Source organism: Leiobunum rupestre, chromosome 2 (genome assembly GCF_980474605.1).
Source record: "Leiobunum rupestre chromosome 2, qqLeiRupe1.1.hap1, whole genome shotgun sequence".
In the NCBI taxonomy this organism is placed as follows: Eukaryota; Metazoa; Arthropoda; class Arachnida; order Opiliones; family Sclerosomatidae; genus Leiobunum; species Leiobunum rupestre.
In genome coordinates, this window is record NC_143385.1 from 77385778 (window position 1) to 77404542 (window position 18765).

General features: G+C 36.1%; 1 protein-coding gene across 1 annotated transcript; it reads left to right on the forward strand.

Moving 5' to 3' along the window:
• Positions 1–1579: 1579 nt before the first annotated feature.
• Positions 1580–17879, forward strand: LOC149959069 (glucose dehydrogenase [FAD, quinone]-like). The gene is made up of 11 exons (XM_090167336.1): positions 1580–1682; positions 3848–4162; positions 4690–4745; positions 5099–5291; positions 6966–7097; positions 8932–9053; positions 9668–9841; positions 11624–11759; positions 12499–12644; positions 13476–13650; positions 17653–17879. Exons 1-11 carry the CDS (start codon positions 1580–1582, stop codon positions 17877–17879), a joined length of 1779 nt encoding a protein of 592 aa, XP_090023462.1.
• Positions 17880–18765: the final 886 nt, after the last annotated feature.

Genomic DNA, 18765 nt, shown 5'->3' on the forward strand with positions numbered 1-18765 from the left:
CTCTCTCTTTTATCTTCCCCCGTTAGATCATCTACGTACAGATCATTGTTAACAGTTTTCCTTTTCATTAATGATCGATATTTTAAGAATTTTAGACATTGAGCTTGATAGTGTAAGCTAACAAAAAGGGACTAGGGGAATCGTAAAATTCTTGTAGGGTGAAAAATTCAATTGGTTTAAAATTGATAATTCCATTTTTTATATCTTGCCCAAACAAATCTAACCGAATATTTATACGGATTATCTAAAGCAACTCCCGATTATCACAAGCATTGACTTAGAGTTTGAACCCGTGAGGAAGAACCATCGTACACTATTCAGAGTTTGGTTGTTTGCGATTTCAACCTGACTACCCCCTGGTGGGGCATATCAAACATTCCTGAAATTCTTTTTTCGAACTCACGATCGGGAACAATTTCGGCGATCCCCCTTTCTTTTTAGTCATCGATAATAATTTTGAATTCTAGGTAGTATTTTGGGTCTTTTTGATTTTTTTTAAGTTTGCTATTTTTTCAAAGTTTGGCCGTAGTTATCTGGCCAAGAGACACAAAGATGCTTGTTATGGGCTATATATCTGACCGTGTATACACCAGCCTGAAATGTTTTCTGTGGCTACCAAAAAACTAGTAAATCGCTCGTTTTCGCCCGTTACTAACTCCTAATAAAGGTCAGATTATTAGTTTTTAAATCAATATATTTACTTCCAGATCATTATTTTTTATCTAAAAACAATGAAAGTATCAGTTTTCCTAGATTCATTTTATGACGACTTTTACTTGATTTGGATTTTATTTTATAGTGTTAACATAAAACCGTTTTAAGCAGGGTTAGGTGTTTTTTTTTAATAAAGTGACAATAATGGTATGTTATCATTTGTCCCAATCCCATTTCTCCCAATCTTAATCTTTTCACCAAAAATAATCTCTCCAATTCACCTTTTCATCATATTCCCTTTTATCCCAAAACAAACAAAATATAACATTAAAAGACCTCCCAAAAAAAAATATTTTCGAGGGAAGCGGTTAGGTTAGTTGTATAGTTGATGTTAGGTTGGGAGGTGTTGGGTTGGGTTTTAATTACCATATCTTATTATTATTCTATTCTTTTTTGTATTTCAATAAATATAGACTAAATAAAAAATTAATTGCAGTCATATTTAACTCGTTTAGGGTGAAATGAGAATTGGGAGAACTATTTAGGGCGAAATGAGAATTGGGAGAACTATTTAGGGCGAAATGAGAATTGGGAGAACTATTTAGGGCGAAATGAGAATTGGGAGAACTATTTTGGACGAAATGAGAATCGGAAGAACTATTTTGGACGAAATGGGGGATAACCGACAATAATAATGTTAATGTAATGATTTTTCGATTTACCAAAAACGGGAAAGCTTTGAGGAAGAAGTAGTTCTGACAGCGTGCTCACTAATTCCTCCAGCTGTGGTATTACCAATTCGAAAACGCCTGTATTTTCTAGTCCCTCTGCACATTTTGAAGCTGCTTGTCATGCAGACGTAACTGTCATATTTTGCGTCGAAAACCAGTTTTATACGCCTACAACCGGGTCTAACCGTAAAATGATGACTCTTTGCGATTCGACTCGAACGTTTTTAGGTTTATGTATCTTCTCCTTGATGGTCAATTACTGCCAAAGCGAGTTGGGAGAATACGACTTTGTGATTGGTAAGACAGCTTTTTTTTTCGGTTATGGTGTTAATATTATTGCAAAAACCAGTTCGTTAAACTACGAATTTGGTTAAGTTCTTTAAAATTGTATGACTAAGAAGGTGCAGTTGATAAAATAACATTGTACATTAATAGTTGCTCAAAGAACCAAAGATATGTAATATTTTTATTTTACGGTGATTGCGACCGTCACCCGAAGACACTGGGAGTTTCAGATTTCGGTAATTGTTGTAATTTTCCACACCAATTTCCACCACTTCTGTTCTTACATAATCAGATTCGCCTGGCTGGAACCTAGGAGCAACAAACACAAGGAGAACGCAGCTAGCCTTTAAACACGCTAATGAAGGGTTGTGTACGAATTTCATTGGACGAGCGTCACGAGCCTTTACGCTGAACGTTTTACGGGTGGGGGGGGGAGACAATTTCCGAATTTTCCCCTTCCGACGGCAGCAGGTGCTAAAGCGTCTAGCCAATGAAAAACGTACACAAGAAAATCCATGACTTTTGACGGGTTGCGTTCTCCTTGTGGGGGGTGTTGTGTTTGTTGCTCCTAGCTGGAACGAAGTTTAACACATTTTGTTGTTTTGTTAAGTCACATGAATTCCATAACTATTTTAATACCTGACCCTCTTAGCTTTATAAATTAAAAGAAGGAACACGGTTTTTCAGTTCAACATTTGGTTTTTATATGATATGAAACGGTGCTTACTTTGAATATCTTCCACTGCCAGCTTGCTAACAGTCAGTTTGGTTCTACCACTGATAATGCATTTTTCTACCGATTGGTGTATTAATTTGAAGTCGATTATTAAATTGAACAACCTACCCTTATTTGCGTAGACGTAGAAGTCAGAGACTGCATTCACTTTTTGTCTCCCCCAGTCAGTCACCGCTGCCAAGATTGTATTTACCACAATTACGGGCTCGATATTCTTTAGGTTGTCCTTACGAGTACAACACAATTGCCAAATCTCATTGATGTGGTTGAGAATATAGTTACGAAAATCGTTTGGATGGGCAAAATCCTTTTCCAGTTCTTTTACCCATTTTTAATTTTTCTCCTCCGACAATAGAAAGATGGCAAAACGTTTCCCAAAACTGACCACAAATAGAGTAAATTTGTCCTATTGTCTTCATTTAACCTATCTTCTCCATGTTAATATTTGTTTATAACACCTTAAAATAAATAAACAATTAAAAATTATAATTAATTATGCAGTTTAAGTAATTTTTAAAATTACGCGAATTCTAGGCGCAGCACTCTGATTGACTCAGCCTTTTGACGATATTAAATCTAAAATATAGTAGACTCCTTCCATTTATTTATGTCTTTCTATCTATTAGACGTTCAACTCATGATTAGTAGCAATTTTAATAGTTACTATGCTTCTAGTCATAGCACGGCAAAGCGATTAAATAAGCACGAATTGGTAATCCAACCTTATCAGGGGGATTATGAAAAAAATTATATATTGGAACTCAAACTAGATTTAAACTAATTAGGCACTTCCATATCAAGGTCTACATAACTTCGTAAGTTCTTGGAAGAGGTGTAATCTGCTGTAGGAATAGAAACCAAATACAAATGTTTCTACAACATACAGTGCCGGAGAAGGTTGCAGAGTGTATAACTCTGTTCCATGGGTTTTTAAATTTGGTTTTAGACCATATTTCTCTCGAAACTAGACATCAGAGTTACGACATAGCAGGAGAAGACCACCAACACGAAGAAATTTAGCAAACCACTATGTTATAAGAAGTTGTACTTTTCCCAAAAACATTTGGTTAATCGTACAACTTCCGATCGGAAAGAGCACAAACTTTTCAAATATCCTGAGTAAAAAAATTCAAATAGTTTAAAACATTTAGGTTCGCTGCATATCGTACATGACATTTCACAATTTAAAATTTGCAAAACGGACCTCTTCACATTTTTGGATAACACGACAACTGTACGGAGTACTTCTGTAAATATCAACGGGGATAGAAGATTAAAACGGAAGAAGAGAAGGAGAAATTGGCGATAATGAAGAAAGCGGCACCTATCCTCAAATGATGGCTGTACTGGATAGAGTCAAAAGCAAAGCGGATTGATTGTTTCTGAACGAAACCAGCAACCGTTTATGAGTAAAATTTATAAGAGAATTTGTTACTCACAGAAGGGGTCGGGAAAAGGCGAGTCTACTTTTCCGGACTATCGTACCAGAGAGGATACGCGGCGGGAAAAAGCCCTGAATTATATTCAAGCGTTACATTTAGAGGAATAGAAAGGGGAAAGCCTAAACTTCGGAGCGCTTGTTCGTTAAACCTGCTCAGAAAAAATTTAAGTAGTTCGAACAAAATTGAAGCTTCCGCCGAACAACCTCCATTGGCCGAGGAGCTACTGAAAGCCGCTAGTGAAAGTCATTTGAAAAGTATTCAGGTTACCGACGAACAGAGCTACATTATTGAAAATCAGTCACGTGGTCAACATGGTAACCCGATTTACGATGGCCACAAACATCACTGACTCACAGCCTCTTACTTTGGAAAGGTTGTCCTTCCATGTTCTTGTGAAACAACTTCTTTATAAAACACCGTTTAGCACCCCCAGTACGGAATCAGAGATAGTAAATACGTGCAGCGTATTTCCTTGATCTTGATGTCACAGGTCGATGTAGAGCGCCATCTAGTGTCAGAAATTGGTAACTTTCGGTGGAAAACCAGCCATAAAACGATAAAGTGCGTTTGCGCAATACTATGATGCTTATGCGTATCCATTAAACGCCCTTCAAATTTTAATATTCCCTTCTGTTAAGACGAAGTAAAATCTTTAGCTTATACCTTTACAGTAGACAAGGGGGGTCCAGTGTCAAGCCGTTTCTCTTAGGCGTAGTTTCGAATTTCCGAAACCGTGACGTAGGAACGTTTGAGAAGTTTGGAGGGGCAAAGCAGCTCAAACCCTGTGGTCTTCGGTTGCAACTGGCGATCAGTAAATCTTTTGTATTTCGAAATTTAATAGATGGATTTAAAGTTGATCTTAAACACACAAATAAGAACGAATTCAATAAGTTTCAAGTATATAATGATACAAAACCAATGTTTCTTTAAAAATTAAGGACCCTAGGTTAATATTCTCTCTATTTAGCCTCTACAATTTTTATTCAGTCTATTTGTAGATTTTAACCGACCAAAAGTTGAAGGGGGCAACTAGTGTAAATGCGCCTTCGGGCTAAAATTTGGGTGGGATATTGCCCTCAAAATTTCCACGCCCTAAAAGACCCACCGCTATTCTAATTACTCTCTCCCATGGACGAATTTCTGCATACGCTACAATATCTTTAGTGTAGTTATTATTTGACTAGATTTAGTAGTAATACAGTTGCGGTTGCTAATATCAATCAGATAATTTTTGGTTTTGTCATCTGTAGCAACCTCTTTATCCGAGAGGAAGAACGCTCGGTGGCACTAGTGCGATCAATGGCCTGATATACAACAGAGGAAGCCACCAGGACTACAACATCTGGGCAGAAATGGGCGCCGTCAACTGGACCTACGAAGACGTCCTCCCGTACTTCAAGAAGACCGAGGGCACCCGCTTGAAGTCTCCCGACATTGATTCTGGTAATACTCTTGGTATTCAACTCATTTAATGTTAAAAGCTGTCCATGACCGGCTAACTTGACACTTAGTTATTCGAGGTGTCCCGAATATAAAAGCAGTATACGCTCTACCTAATCCAGACTGATATTTGAAATTCCATTCGAAACTACAGCCATTTAAATGATTTTTGTCGAATATACTCGCCTAGATTCACTAACACGAATGTTTTAATTTCCCTTTGATTCGTTAATACGAATATGTTCCCGCAGATTCCTTAAGACGAACATATTTCCTTCAATTCGTTAATATGAATATGTTCCCGGTATATCCCTTATCGCGATTATATTCCCGTAAATTCCTTAAAGGCTGACTACATAAATCTTCGGTTTACTCTGTCTTTCACTGGAAGTAGGCTTACTGCAATACAGGATGATAAAATACGCGAAAAAGTAGATTAGTCCATAATTAAAAGGGATACTATAGCTAAATCCTAAACAAATTTGAAGAAATTAAAAAACTTACTACTAACTCGTACTCAATAGGTCTTCTAACTTAACTTACTGCAATACACGTGTGCCATGCAGTCAGCCTACTTCCAGTGAAAGAAAGAGTAAACCGAAGATTTATGTAGTTGGCCTTTAAAATAAATATTTTCCCGTAGATTCCTTAAGATAAATATATTACTACAGAGATTAGTAACGTTGACGCATCAACATTTACAATTGATAATGTATCGCTATCAAAAAAATTGTTAATTAGTTCTCTGATAGAATTGATGATGATTCCGGCTAGCAGATCCCGGTGGCAGCCTACCTCAAACACAGCCACACTATTTCATTAAATTTCCTTAGCAAACTGCAATCAAACAAACTTAAACTTCGTTTTAAGGTCTGGTGTGACATTGGAGGTCGGGGACGGTTAATCATTATCCATGATTAAATTGATTTTTTTCGGGAAAAGAATGTAAACAAAGAAATTTACCGGTTAATATTTCGGAAAATAATTAAAAAACATGTATTATTCGTAAAATTTGAGCTTTTTATCGAAAAAAAGTCGTTTTCCCGATTAATTTTACAAATTTATCAAAAAATTAATCGGATAATACAGAAATATAAATTATTTGATCAAAACGTTTTACGAATAATTTTGAGAGCTTTATCTATTGAATAAAAGTTAACCATCCCCGACCTCTAGGCTCTCGTGAGATTACGAAGTGAATCTGTTAAGGGAGCCCTATGACATGTGACAAGATGAAATTTCTTTTAATATCTTCTTTAAGGGACAATTGTCCGAGGGGCTAACCACTTTCTTAAATTACGTACACCGATTACACCCTTTGGTAGTGCAAAGTCTGTAGTTAATTACGTAATCACTTTAATACAATCAAAGCTACATGCGTGTACATCGATGACGGATAGTGATCAGCCCCTCGTAATTGTCCCCTTCGTATGTAGAAGTGTATATTTACCAAAGATGCAATACAGGTACTTATTTCAGAAAAGAAAGAGATGCTGTAAAAGGCCTAGCAGCTCCCGGTATGCTAACCGAAAAGATTCCATGCGAAATAACACGACACTTTCTCCGAGAGAGATATGATATTTTTGTGTTTGTTCCCATTTAAGTCTTTCAAGTGAAAGTAACCTTACTAAAATCTAGGCGTTCTAATTGATTTTCCTTATATCAATATTTCCGCAGATGTACACGGAACTAAGGGCGAGATGACGGTGGAATATAGTACTTACGATTCCAAACTGGCCACTCCCTTCTTGGAAGCTGCCAAATTCCGAGGAGTACCTACAAGAGATATTAACGGAAAGCACCAATTCGGTACGTTCCTTTTGTTTTATCACAAATATAAGTTAACAATAATAAGTAAGACACTAGTAACGACGTCCATGCATTTCTTATTCAACCTCCTTTTATCACCAAAGACCAATTAGTAGAGGGATAATTAAATCTCTAACTCGTAAATTTAAAAGTAATTGCAGTCGTTCTAATTCAAATTCAACAAATCTGAAATAAAGGAAAAAGGTAAGATGATATTGTACCGGGTAGCCTGTGCAAGTTTAAATAATTGAGTCCCTTATTTTTGGGAAACAAAGTGATTCAAAATTCGACTGTTTGACTCAGTATTATTCGTTGTTCGTTAATGAAGGTTTTGGAAATGAATAGAGCGAGCAGACGCAAAATAAAGCACGTTAAGTTCATTTTCCCCCTCTGTAAGTCGCTAGTCGTGGCAAAAATGTTTCTTAATTAACGGAACCAATTGATCCTGGTTAGTGTTTGGATATGCTTTAGTGTACGCTCATAATTTGAACTTTGGATTCAAATTTTGAACTAAGAATATTTTCTAAATAAATTGACTTGCAAAATAATACACACATAAACTCACTTGGAAACCCAATATGGAGTACCTCAAGTCAAATTTTGGGCATTCTAGTGAAATTCAAAATAATCTTTGGTACTGATACTAGTGGTGATAAACTGAGGTTAAAAAAACTGAGGCTAACCATATAAAGATACCAATTAGAAGCTACTAATGGTCAGTTATCAATATAAGGGTGCATATATAGAATAATTTCAAAATCATTGAGGTACACCTTAAAGCAACAGTCGGCTCTATCACTGCCACCTGTATTATGATAAGGCCCTTGTTATTAGAGATGGCAATGAGTCTATCTGATTCTTAGAAAAAACGACTTTACTGGAGAACGTGGTGCCATCTATTATGGAATAGGGAGCTAAAATTCAAAACTTACGAAACAATAACGTCGTCAGAGAATTATTGTAAAGTATTATAATTAGACAACTTAAACTCTACTTAGTAGACTTTAACCTAAATTTATATATCCCATATAATAATAATAATAATAATAATAATAATAATAATAATAATAATATTTATTTCGCAACACAAAGTTTGCAGGCAACCACAGAGGCAAAGCCTATACAACGTGGTATAAAATATACTCTTACCAATTACTATAACATAAGTTATCGTCATATTTACAAACGAGCCAATCAACGCTAGGGGTACTTTTAAGTCCCGCATTTAAGGTCAAAATGTAGCGTAAGCATCTTGTTTTGATTTCGATGCTAGCAGCATCTGTTGAAAAAAGAGCTACTTCAGGTCAAGCCGACACTTGTTTTAAATTTGCTTAATTTATACCAAATTGCTCCCGAATACATTTATACATAAATTGGAACAATGTTCTCGGTAGGATCTCAAACCTTTATGTATATTATTTATATTAACCTCAATGTAAGGACCACCCAACCACTTTCGTTGTCGCAACTAAAGCAGCACTAAAATTAGTGATCGGGTTTGAGTAAAAACTAAATATGTGAAACCATTATCGAGATCTGTAGCTCTTTGCCAACGCTTTGAACTTGAATATAGTCTAAATTTCGAATGATTCCGTTATCTAGATTTTCCTTGATTTGTCTTTCAATAAGTGAAGTTTTAAAATTGACATAACATCATGAGCTCAAAATGATGAGACCATTTTGGGGTTGAACGCTTTCGCTCTTAAATGTTTTAGAATTATTATGGGAATGATCAGGAATTATCATTTGAAATTTTCCACTATGTCTTCGAATAATTAATGCTAAATAAACCGTAAGGTTTCAACGTAAAAATGTGTTTTCAAATAATTTCCAGGATTTTCCCGCAACCAAGTAATGGAAAGGAACGGTTACCGTTGCAGTAGCGAAAAAGTTTTCTTGAGGCCTGCTTCCAAACGACCAAATCTTACCATCATGAAAAATACTTCAGTTACAAAAGTAATTTATTTTCGATTAATCACAAACAAAAACTTTGAGCTATTTACTAATTTATACTCTCTCACAAATTAACAAAAATCCGGGGTGCCCAGATGGTCGATCTCAACCTTGACAGATTCTTTCCTACACCTTCAAAGTCGTTATCTCGAACTGCATAAGTTCTATATAGAAAACACATTTAAATCTTAGAAAAAAAATATATAAAAGCAAGTAGATCTCGACTTTAAAATTTAGATCTCGACCTTCGATGTGGCTATCTTTAAATTTTGAAATTTATTTCAAGCCAAAAACATAACCAGTAGAGGGAGGTGGGTACTTCTTTTGTGAAATAAATTATATACAATTCTGTTACTACATATATTACGTTCAACTATGAAATATCTAAATAATTTAGTAGCAAAATGATTGTACGGAACCTAAGGTTTCTTTTTTTAGTAGTTTCCAAAACAAATTAATTCAAAATCAGCCCAAATCCACTTGATGCTTAAAATAAACTCTAAACAGCATATGTTCAAATCAATAGTGGTTGAATCAAGACTATAATTTATCCGGGACATTTTCGAAATAAGTATCCTGAACTCAAAGGAGTTTAGCTTTTAATTTTTGACCGACAGCAGGTTGATATCGATGACCAGAACATTGCCAGAGGAGTTTTCGTTTCGCAAGGAACCAAAAAAAGATACATCCGAGCTTCGACTGAGGTCATACTCTCAGCCGGAGCCATCAATAGCCCTCAGCTACTTCAGTTATCTGGCGTTGGACCCCGTCAACTTTTAAAGAAACTCAAGGTACATATTTGGAGGCTGAGATATAAAAACCGTAAAAATGTGATTGTTAAAGAAACGCTTCTGCTAATCTCTGATATCATATTTTCAAAATTAAGGGCCCGTTCCAGAGACATTTTCAAAAGTTTCGTTAGTTAAAAGTTTACGAGATCGAAATTCTCGTACTTTAAACGCGTTCCATAGACAATTTTTCAAGAATTCGTAAATTCGCGCTTTCGTATTTTTGGCCTAGTTTAATACGCTCCGCCCCCATCGGAGCCAAAAGAAACGCAGGAAAATTCAAGCGGGAAGCGGGTCACTTCAATCACTCGGTTAAGCCTTAGCGTTGTCTGTTATTTCTTTCTTGCAAACGCCGCCATTTTCTCCAAAAAATGGTTATTTTTGCGTCCAAATGCGTTTAGGTGAGCGCAGGACCTATCGTAGACTTTTTGTCTCGTTAAAATGTCTCTGAAGCGCGTTTTTGAAAATGTATTGTATTTTAACGAGACAGGCCCCCTTTCTCGTAAATTTACCACACTTTTTAGTCTCTGGAACAAATCCTTTAAATTGATTGGTGCAATTATTATTATGGTCTACGAAGATGGGTTTCTAATGAAAGTCTTAACGTTGTAAACAAAATCAGACTTTGCATCGTATTTGTGCTAAAGCAGCGCGGTGTTTGAAAGAATATTCTAAATGTCATCAAGATGCCGTAAAATGCTCGGTGGGAAGTCTTAAGCATATCCATTTACGGTTCATTATTTTCTTTTGTCAGTTGCATAAAAAATGAATCATATAAAGAAAGCTTTAAACCAATGCATTTTGTTTTCAAATTTGCCTATTTACAAGGGCTGTTAAGTCCTTTTCTCAAAATTAAATTAAAAAATTTGAAATTGAAATAAAAAAATCATGGCGTAATTTCACTCCAATTAATTAATTAAAAATATTACTTGCAATAAGGTCTTTTTTGGGGTTTATATTTGTTTGGTTTATCGCGAACTGAATAATCAGCTCAAAAAGATAAATATTTTATTTTTTAAACCTATTCAAGAAATCAGAAAATTAATGTTTTTGTATATTTTGAAATGTAGAAATTTCTGAGTGTGCACTCGGTAACTATCACCCATGTATGTAAAGGGCCCCACAATTTATTTTCTACTAACCATAAACGGAACCATATAGTATAGGGAGTATTTGTTAAATTGCACTTAGTGAGGTTTGAGTAGATTAAGTTTTGTTACAACACACCATTCGTTTCTATAACAATGTTATGAATAATATAAATTTGACAGTGATTAAATCTTGGTGTTACTTGTCAATTACCTAGTTTTAACATCGAACATAGAATCTATAGCTACTCATATATATTTATAGTATTCCATAAGTCTGTAATATAATTAACTTTCAATATTTTTATTAAGACACAGACTCTATATTGGACTTCGTAGCCGATTTGCATCCGCTCGAATTCTTACTCGCCTCACTTAATGGTTCACAATATCGTTTCAAAAATTCGTTCCTTTCACGGAGAATCTCCTTTTCGTCACATGACGTAGACATACGTTCCCCCTTCTCAAAACTCCTAGCTATGTAGCTCCACCCGCAACTTTCCAACGATGCTGTGTCCTTTTAACCTCGAAAACGCCTCGCTAGGGGGTGACTTTCTTTATCAGATGACGTAGCTTTTTCAAAAGATTTCAGTAAAATATTTCCCACATACTTACTGAAATCTTAGAACTATAATGCGCGGTTGGTCAGTTGAAGCAATGAAATTGGTTCAATAAAGTGCTTTGTGTTTTTCTGTAGATTCCAATCAAATCTGCTCTTCCGGTTGGAAAGAACCTACAAGATCATGTTGGTGTCGTCGGTTTATTTTACAGCGTGAATATCACGTCTGCTTACAAAGCAGGAGACGCGTCAGCCTTCATTCTTAACGAAACATGTAAGCATTCGGCATACACAGTCGAAACTAATTAGAAAGGTTACGGCCATCACAATTTCCGATAATTTTAAATAATATCATGCAATTCGTAGGCCGTGTAGCCGAATGGTCTCTTTCGCTAGTTTTAGGCACATAGTCTCTTCGCTGGCTTCTATGGCGAGGGGCTGATCGCTCCGCGTAATCGGTGTACAGAGCCGTACCTTTGACTGTACTAATGGGATTACGCGTAATCTTTGAAGTCCATGCCTTTGGCAGTGCTAATCTAAGCGTAATCCGGTGTACAGACTTTCTAAGAGTGGTTAGCCCCTCGCTCTATGGTCTGTTTAATGTTGTTACGGTTATTTATCTTTTAAAGGGAAAATAACCTAGAACGCGTTTTAAAAGAAAACCCCAACAATTTGAAGGATTAGCTCCGCAACAAGCCACTAAGCAGCGCGGAAAATGTCAAAAAGCGATGGGAGAAAGCGTATAATCTTGGGCTCTGCATGGTGCCAGAAATACTAGTGCTTATATTCCTTTTCATTAAAAACAACCATCATTCTGCGTTCAATTTCACTCGAAAACTTTAATGCATAACCTGCATTCTAATAAACCAATTAAGGACAATGCTGTTGTTGTGGAAATTATTACGGGATAATAGCTTCGTCGAGGGAATAATGGGAAATCATATTAATTGAATATTTCGCGTTAGGCGTCAATCGCCTTTCACAAAAAATTATAAAGCACTTTCGCATTTAAGGTCCATTAACCGGACTAGTGACGTACTCCGCCGTGACGGTTCTTGGAAACATCAAGAGCAAATTCGAGACACGACCTGGAGATTACAACGATCTGCAAATTTCCTTTTTTGAGGTTCTAACGGCATATGAAGACTTAAAGTTAAAAGTAAGAAAATTCGAAGTACTTTTTTCATCGCGAAACCATACTCCACACTGTACAACCAAACTCTTATCTCAATAGATCTTTTTATTCTCGATCGAAAGCTATATCAACGGCCTCTTTTGGTTGCCATCGGAAACTAGATATATGGCGTATTAGTTATTAGCATTTGGCAGGAAGTAGCAAAAAAGTAAACAAATGCGTGAAAATTCTTAAGAGAACTGCACTTAAGATGAAAATGAAATTTAAGGAATGGCATTTCAATTTCAACATGTGTGTAATTTAATGTTTCTTTCATGCAGCCCCCGGGGGGGCGGGTTTTAACAATTGATGTATATTTTTTCTCGGGTTTATCTCTTAGGGCTTGGAATTATAATTTACCGGGGCCCGGGGTAGCTCTTGGCGGCCCTGTCGGACCTTACGAGGCCCCAATAAGTTTGCCTTACAGTCCATAGGGGGCTCTTATGAACTTTTACTCTGGACCACTATCCCCCTTTTTGGCATTTCGTGGCTTTACACGTTTTAATGTTTAGTGTTAGCTTCTTTTTTCGGTTTAGTAAGTCGCACTCCAGATTCTGATAAGCCCCATCGGTTAACCGCTTGGAAATTCTGGCTATTTCAATTACTTTTTAATTTGTTTTTGACTCGAAGATCTATTTGGTTCGAATTTTGCGTTTTTTATTTTATTCTCGAAGACCTATTTGTACGAGTATTTCGAAAGGCTTATCATTACTTGAAATTTGTTGAAGGTTTAGCTTTTGTGCCACCTTTTTACTATGGACTTTTATAGGCAGTTTAAGTATAAAAGAAGCCACTGCTCGTAACTGTGTTTTACAGTATTTAGACAACTTCGCACCTTATGCGCTGGCAAACGTCTACACGGCGAAGGTGGAGCATTTGCATCCGGAAACCAGAGGATCCGTTTCCATCCAATCCACAGACCCGAAGAGGGCTCCAATAATACAGTTCAATTACTTCGAAAATCCACAAGATTTACATTCGATGGTAGAAGGTAATTCATTTTCATTGCTAAAGCAACAAGCGCAGGATTTATTTAAAATTTAATTGAAAATCCGATTTTAGTTCCAATCCCTTCCTTAACCAAGAATGTCTCTGCAGACGTCCAGTTAAATGATTGGCTTTTCATCTTTTCACTCTCCTTTTAGAGGATCAGGGGGGGGGCGCGTGTTACCTAGCTCACTTACTAGGCTGGTTAAAGGGAGAACAATGGGGTTTCGCGTAGTAACTGAGGTCACCCAGGTAGCACAATCACATACATATTACGTGTTTTATCGAGGTTTCTAAAACGTATACGAAACACGTTTGGTAAACGATGATCATGTCACCAGTTAGCACGTGTTTCACCACGTAGCTTTTAAGTGTTAAATTACGCGTACTTTTAGATAAAAAAGTGCCTATTAAGTTCAAAGAGCATTAAGTTTGAAAACAATAACCGTGTTTTTTCTTTAAATTATACAGTATTAATCAGCGATTTTGCGTGTATTAAGGAGTTATTTTTTTGGTGTATTTAACGGTTAGTTTTCGTGAATTCAGGTATTATTTCGCGTACATTAACTGCAATTTTTTTGTGTGTCAATCGTTTTTTTGGTTGGTCAATCGGTTATTTATTGTATATTTTATGTACATTAATTGGTTATTTTGTGTGAATTCATTGGTTATTTTGTGTGCAATAATAAGTTCGTTTCTGTGCATTAGTTGCCTATTTTGGTTGCAGTCATTGGTTATTTTGTGTGCGGTCATTGGTTATTTTGCGTGCATACATTAGTTATTTTGCGTGCATTAATTAGTTGGTTTTTGTGCAATTTAGTTGGCTATTTTGGGTGCATTATTTGGCTATTTTGCGTGCATTTATTAATTATTTTTAGTGCATTTATTTGTTATTTTGCATGCATTTATTTGTTATTTTGCATGCATTTATTTGTTATTTTGCGTGCATTAATTAATGGTTTAATTTGTTTAATTATGTGATGAAAATGTACACATTTCACGATAAGTTTCTAATACTAGATATAATAAAGTTTTTGGGATACAATACATTTATTGATTATATGTTATACTGATAGATAATCTTTAAACAGTGCATATCTTAACTTTCATTATCTTCAGGACTAGAATGCATAAGAGGGTAAAAATTAGTTTAATGAAAATCAAAAATATATGATTAAGAAACAACTACTACCTCTTCAATGCAGTAATTCTTCAATAGATCTCCATTCTCTATAATTCTGCCCAATTATCTAACAAATTATGTGAAGGACATACACCACGAAATTGTATATTAAAATTTAAGATATACTTATAGTTAATTATATGAAATTAATGAATAAATCTCAGAAAAGAAGTTTTCAAAAATATATTTATAAATCGCTTTTGAAATCTTGAAATGGAGACCTTTTCAGCGTTTGAAAGTCAAATAACTCTTCGGAAAACAGTACGCGATAAATAAAGAACCACTTTATATACACGAAAAAAGCTTAATAATAGATTAATGTTTTCGAAATAATTTTTTTCATGCACGCAAAATAAGTGCTTATTACTCGAAAAATAACGTCTTATTGAATGCCAAATATCCGCTTAATACACGAAAACTAACAGAATTTACGCCAAATAACCTATTATTACACGGAAAATATCGCTTAATACAAGGAAAATAACCAATAAGTTCAGTCAAAATAAAGAATTAATGCACGACAGTTACTTATTAATGCATGGTAAATATCCCTAACTACGTGAAAAATAACCAATTAATGCACGCAAAATAGCAAATTAATGTACTCGAAATAATCTCTTAATGCATGAAATTTAACCGCTATATACACGAAAAATAACTCCTTAATACACGCCAAATACTAGCTTAATACCGTATGATTTAATGTAATTTAAACTTAATAAGCGCATTGTATAATCGGTAAGTAATAATTTAACACTTAAAAATAAAGACTTGGCACTTCGTAGCTTTGGCCATGGCCGCCATTGTGGTCATATTTTTCTCCCCACCATAAAAACTATTGAAAAAAAAACTGTGACGTAGCACTGCCAAGTCCATATACCTGGTGAAAGTTAAGAGGGTGTAAGGAAGGTGATTAAAATTTTGCGTAGTCAAAGATACGCCCAAGGGAGGGTTTTTAAAAGAAACCATTCACTTGTCTACGCCCCTGGTTATTTGTCCACTTTTTGAAACCTCAATTACCAATCTACTGATTTATTTGGCAAATATATCCGGTATGGCAGGAGCACGTGTAAATTAGGCATATATCTACGTAAGCTCAACGTAAAGCATATATCTACGCAGTGGCGGCGTAAGGGGGGCGAGGGGGGTAGCCAAGGGTGCCATCGGAGAAGCTCGAGGGGGGGGTGCAAATCAGAACGATTAAACTTGAACAGGATGGACCCGTGAAAACTTCTGCACGGTCCTGGGGGGTGTCACAAAACACTGACTTCTTAAGCCGCCACTGTATCTACGTACAGTCTGCCACTCTAGTGATATAATCACCATATCTATACGTAGGAAACACGTGTAGTGAAACACATGACTGAATAAGTGTCTTTTATACTAACGTAACACGTTGAAACGACGTACATATTTTAGTCAACGTGGAATATAAACGATGAATACTAAATATAAACCTAATATACACGTGCTCGTGCTACCTGGGCAGTGACTTAAATGTGAAAACACCTATTTCATACGCGGCCCTTCTGTGAAGTAAAATAGGTATTTTTTTCCAAAATTTACGCAACGAGTTGTTTAGACTTTGGGAAAATTTGCTTTGGATAATAAATAGCAAGGCACCACCAACATCTAGCAACCTTTAATATCTTTAATTCAGATAGAAGGCGGGTGGCCCTTCGTGCCAAGCGAGCCAAGAGCTCCCTTCGCTTAATAATTTCGTTATCCTTATCAAGTTTCTATGGAAAGGGTAAACCGGAGAGCTATGGGAAAAAATCCTTTAACTAGTGTGAAGATAACTTGCAAACGCAACACAGAAAGAGTTGTTCCGAATTTTCACGCAACGGCCAAAAACTAATATCGACGCCGATTCCTCTGGCTGCGAAACCAAATTACTAACCACTCGTGAATCATCTTAAACAAAGAATTTTGCAAAAGGCGGTAGGAACTACGATTATGATGCCCAACAGGGGTACAAACTTTGAAAAGCTATTCAACGTTTTTGATTATTGCACAATTGCCGGACTGTTAAGCTGGAATGAAAAGTAATAACATTGGTGGATTTAAAAAACAATATCGACCACAGCATCATATTGATGCAAGCGTACCAAGAGACATATTTAAATTCGATGTTTTTTTTTTCAGCTTTGGCCCCAACGACATCATTTTAAGATTTATCTTAGACGTTCGAAAGCGGAGAAACAGAAAACTTTACATTTCATAAGGAATGACTATTGAATTATCGAGAACATAGTGCAGCAATTGATATTGCTCAAGGTGTATTCCAATCGTTTGGTTTTGTAAAGAAAGTAATTTGAATTTGATTGAGGGATATGTAAAAATAGATTTGGAGAAAAATTCATTTACAAAGTAGCGCAGGTGTTTATCATAGTAAATCCTTGGGCTCAATAGGTTTTTACATTCAAGTACATGAAAACTATTGGAGTGACAAGAAAGAATGGAAAGCCTGATATTCGTAATAATGCTACAAATTTTCGTACGTGTCAATTATCAAAACTTACCAAAGAACTACACAAAGGAATGTAATCAAAGCAACCGTTCCGACGATAAGGTCACTACGGTTGGCAGGCGCTCTCTCGTAGAAAATAGTTTAATTAAATCATAAATTACCTTCGTGTTTGTCTGGTTGGTAAGTCAGTAACTCTCGAGGTAGAAAGGGTATGGTTAATAAAACTTTCCAGAAATTCTAATAAGCCTTGGTTATATAACTTTTCATTAGTATATTATTATTGAACTAAATTAATTCATTATTGTTAAGATTTATGTTTAATGAAAGTTTAAAATTTTATCAACTCCTGGCAGGTTTGAATTTCACTTTATCATTGGTTAACTCTCCACCTTTGCAAAATGTCGGATCGAAACCAATTGCAGAACCATTAATTGGTTGCGAGAACATTGATATAAAAAGCTCCGAATATTTAGAGTGCTTGGCGAAAACTCTGACTGTTCCGTCGTACCACACCTGCTGCACTTGTCGAATGGGGTCTCTGCAAGATGACACTACCGTCGTGGATCCTCACCTCAAGTAAATCCGTTTCTTTCTTAACATATGTTAAAAGCAGAAGGATATGAGAATACGTTCCTTCAAAATGTTGTTTTGAAAAAATGTAGTACTGGGTGAAATACGTTGTATAGTGGCTTACCTTATTCTATTAAAATTATCTAAATATTTCAATTACTCGAAGAAATACCGGCGGTAAATGTTCAGACATGATGCGTTGTATATGTAACTGGGTCATTCAATGACAACACTATTCTAGGTTTGTTATCTCCAGATGGCGTTACAGGAAGATCTCAAAGCGTCGTCTTTCGGCGCCTCTAGGCACATAAAATGTTGCCGCCCTTTGGCATTGGGTTGGTCAGCTAAGTATGGGCGTCTCGGTTTTTAATAAATTGAGAAATAAATAAATATATTTTAGATTTCCCCAAACGGTGTTGTTCTTTTTTTACCCTTTCAGCGTTGTTTTAAGTAGGGGCAAAGATAATCTAGACTACGTACCCTAGATTGGAAATGCGGCGAGATTCCTACGGGCTCCAGTCTAACCATGCGATTCCCTAGTTGCGGGGGGCAATGTAATAGCGGGGGGGTAAGAAGTCTGAAAAATTCTTTTCGGTTCAGTTTTAAATCTCTTATTCGCGGTCGGTGCTGGCTGCTGGCAGTCTAAACAAAAAAAATCGGGACTGGAGGACGAGGCCCGAGGGTTCGACCACGTTTGATTTGAAGCGTAAATTTTCTTTATTTTACTGATTAGATTTCAAAGGTATTTGTTTTAAGCTAAGACCATTTACACCTGGACAGCAATGAAGGTAGGCGTTGTTGTTAGGCTAGTGTCGCCGCTACCCCAACGCCACTATCGTTATTTAGAGGCAACTCTCGTCCACGAGAGAATTCGGGCTGAAAAAACGCGTTCACTT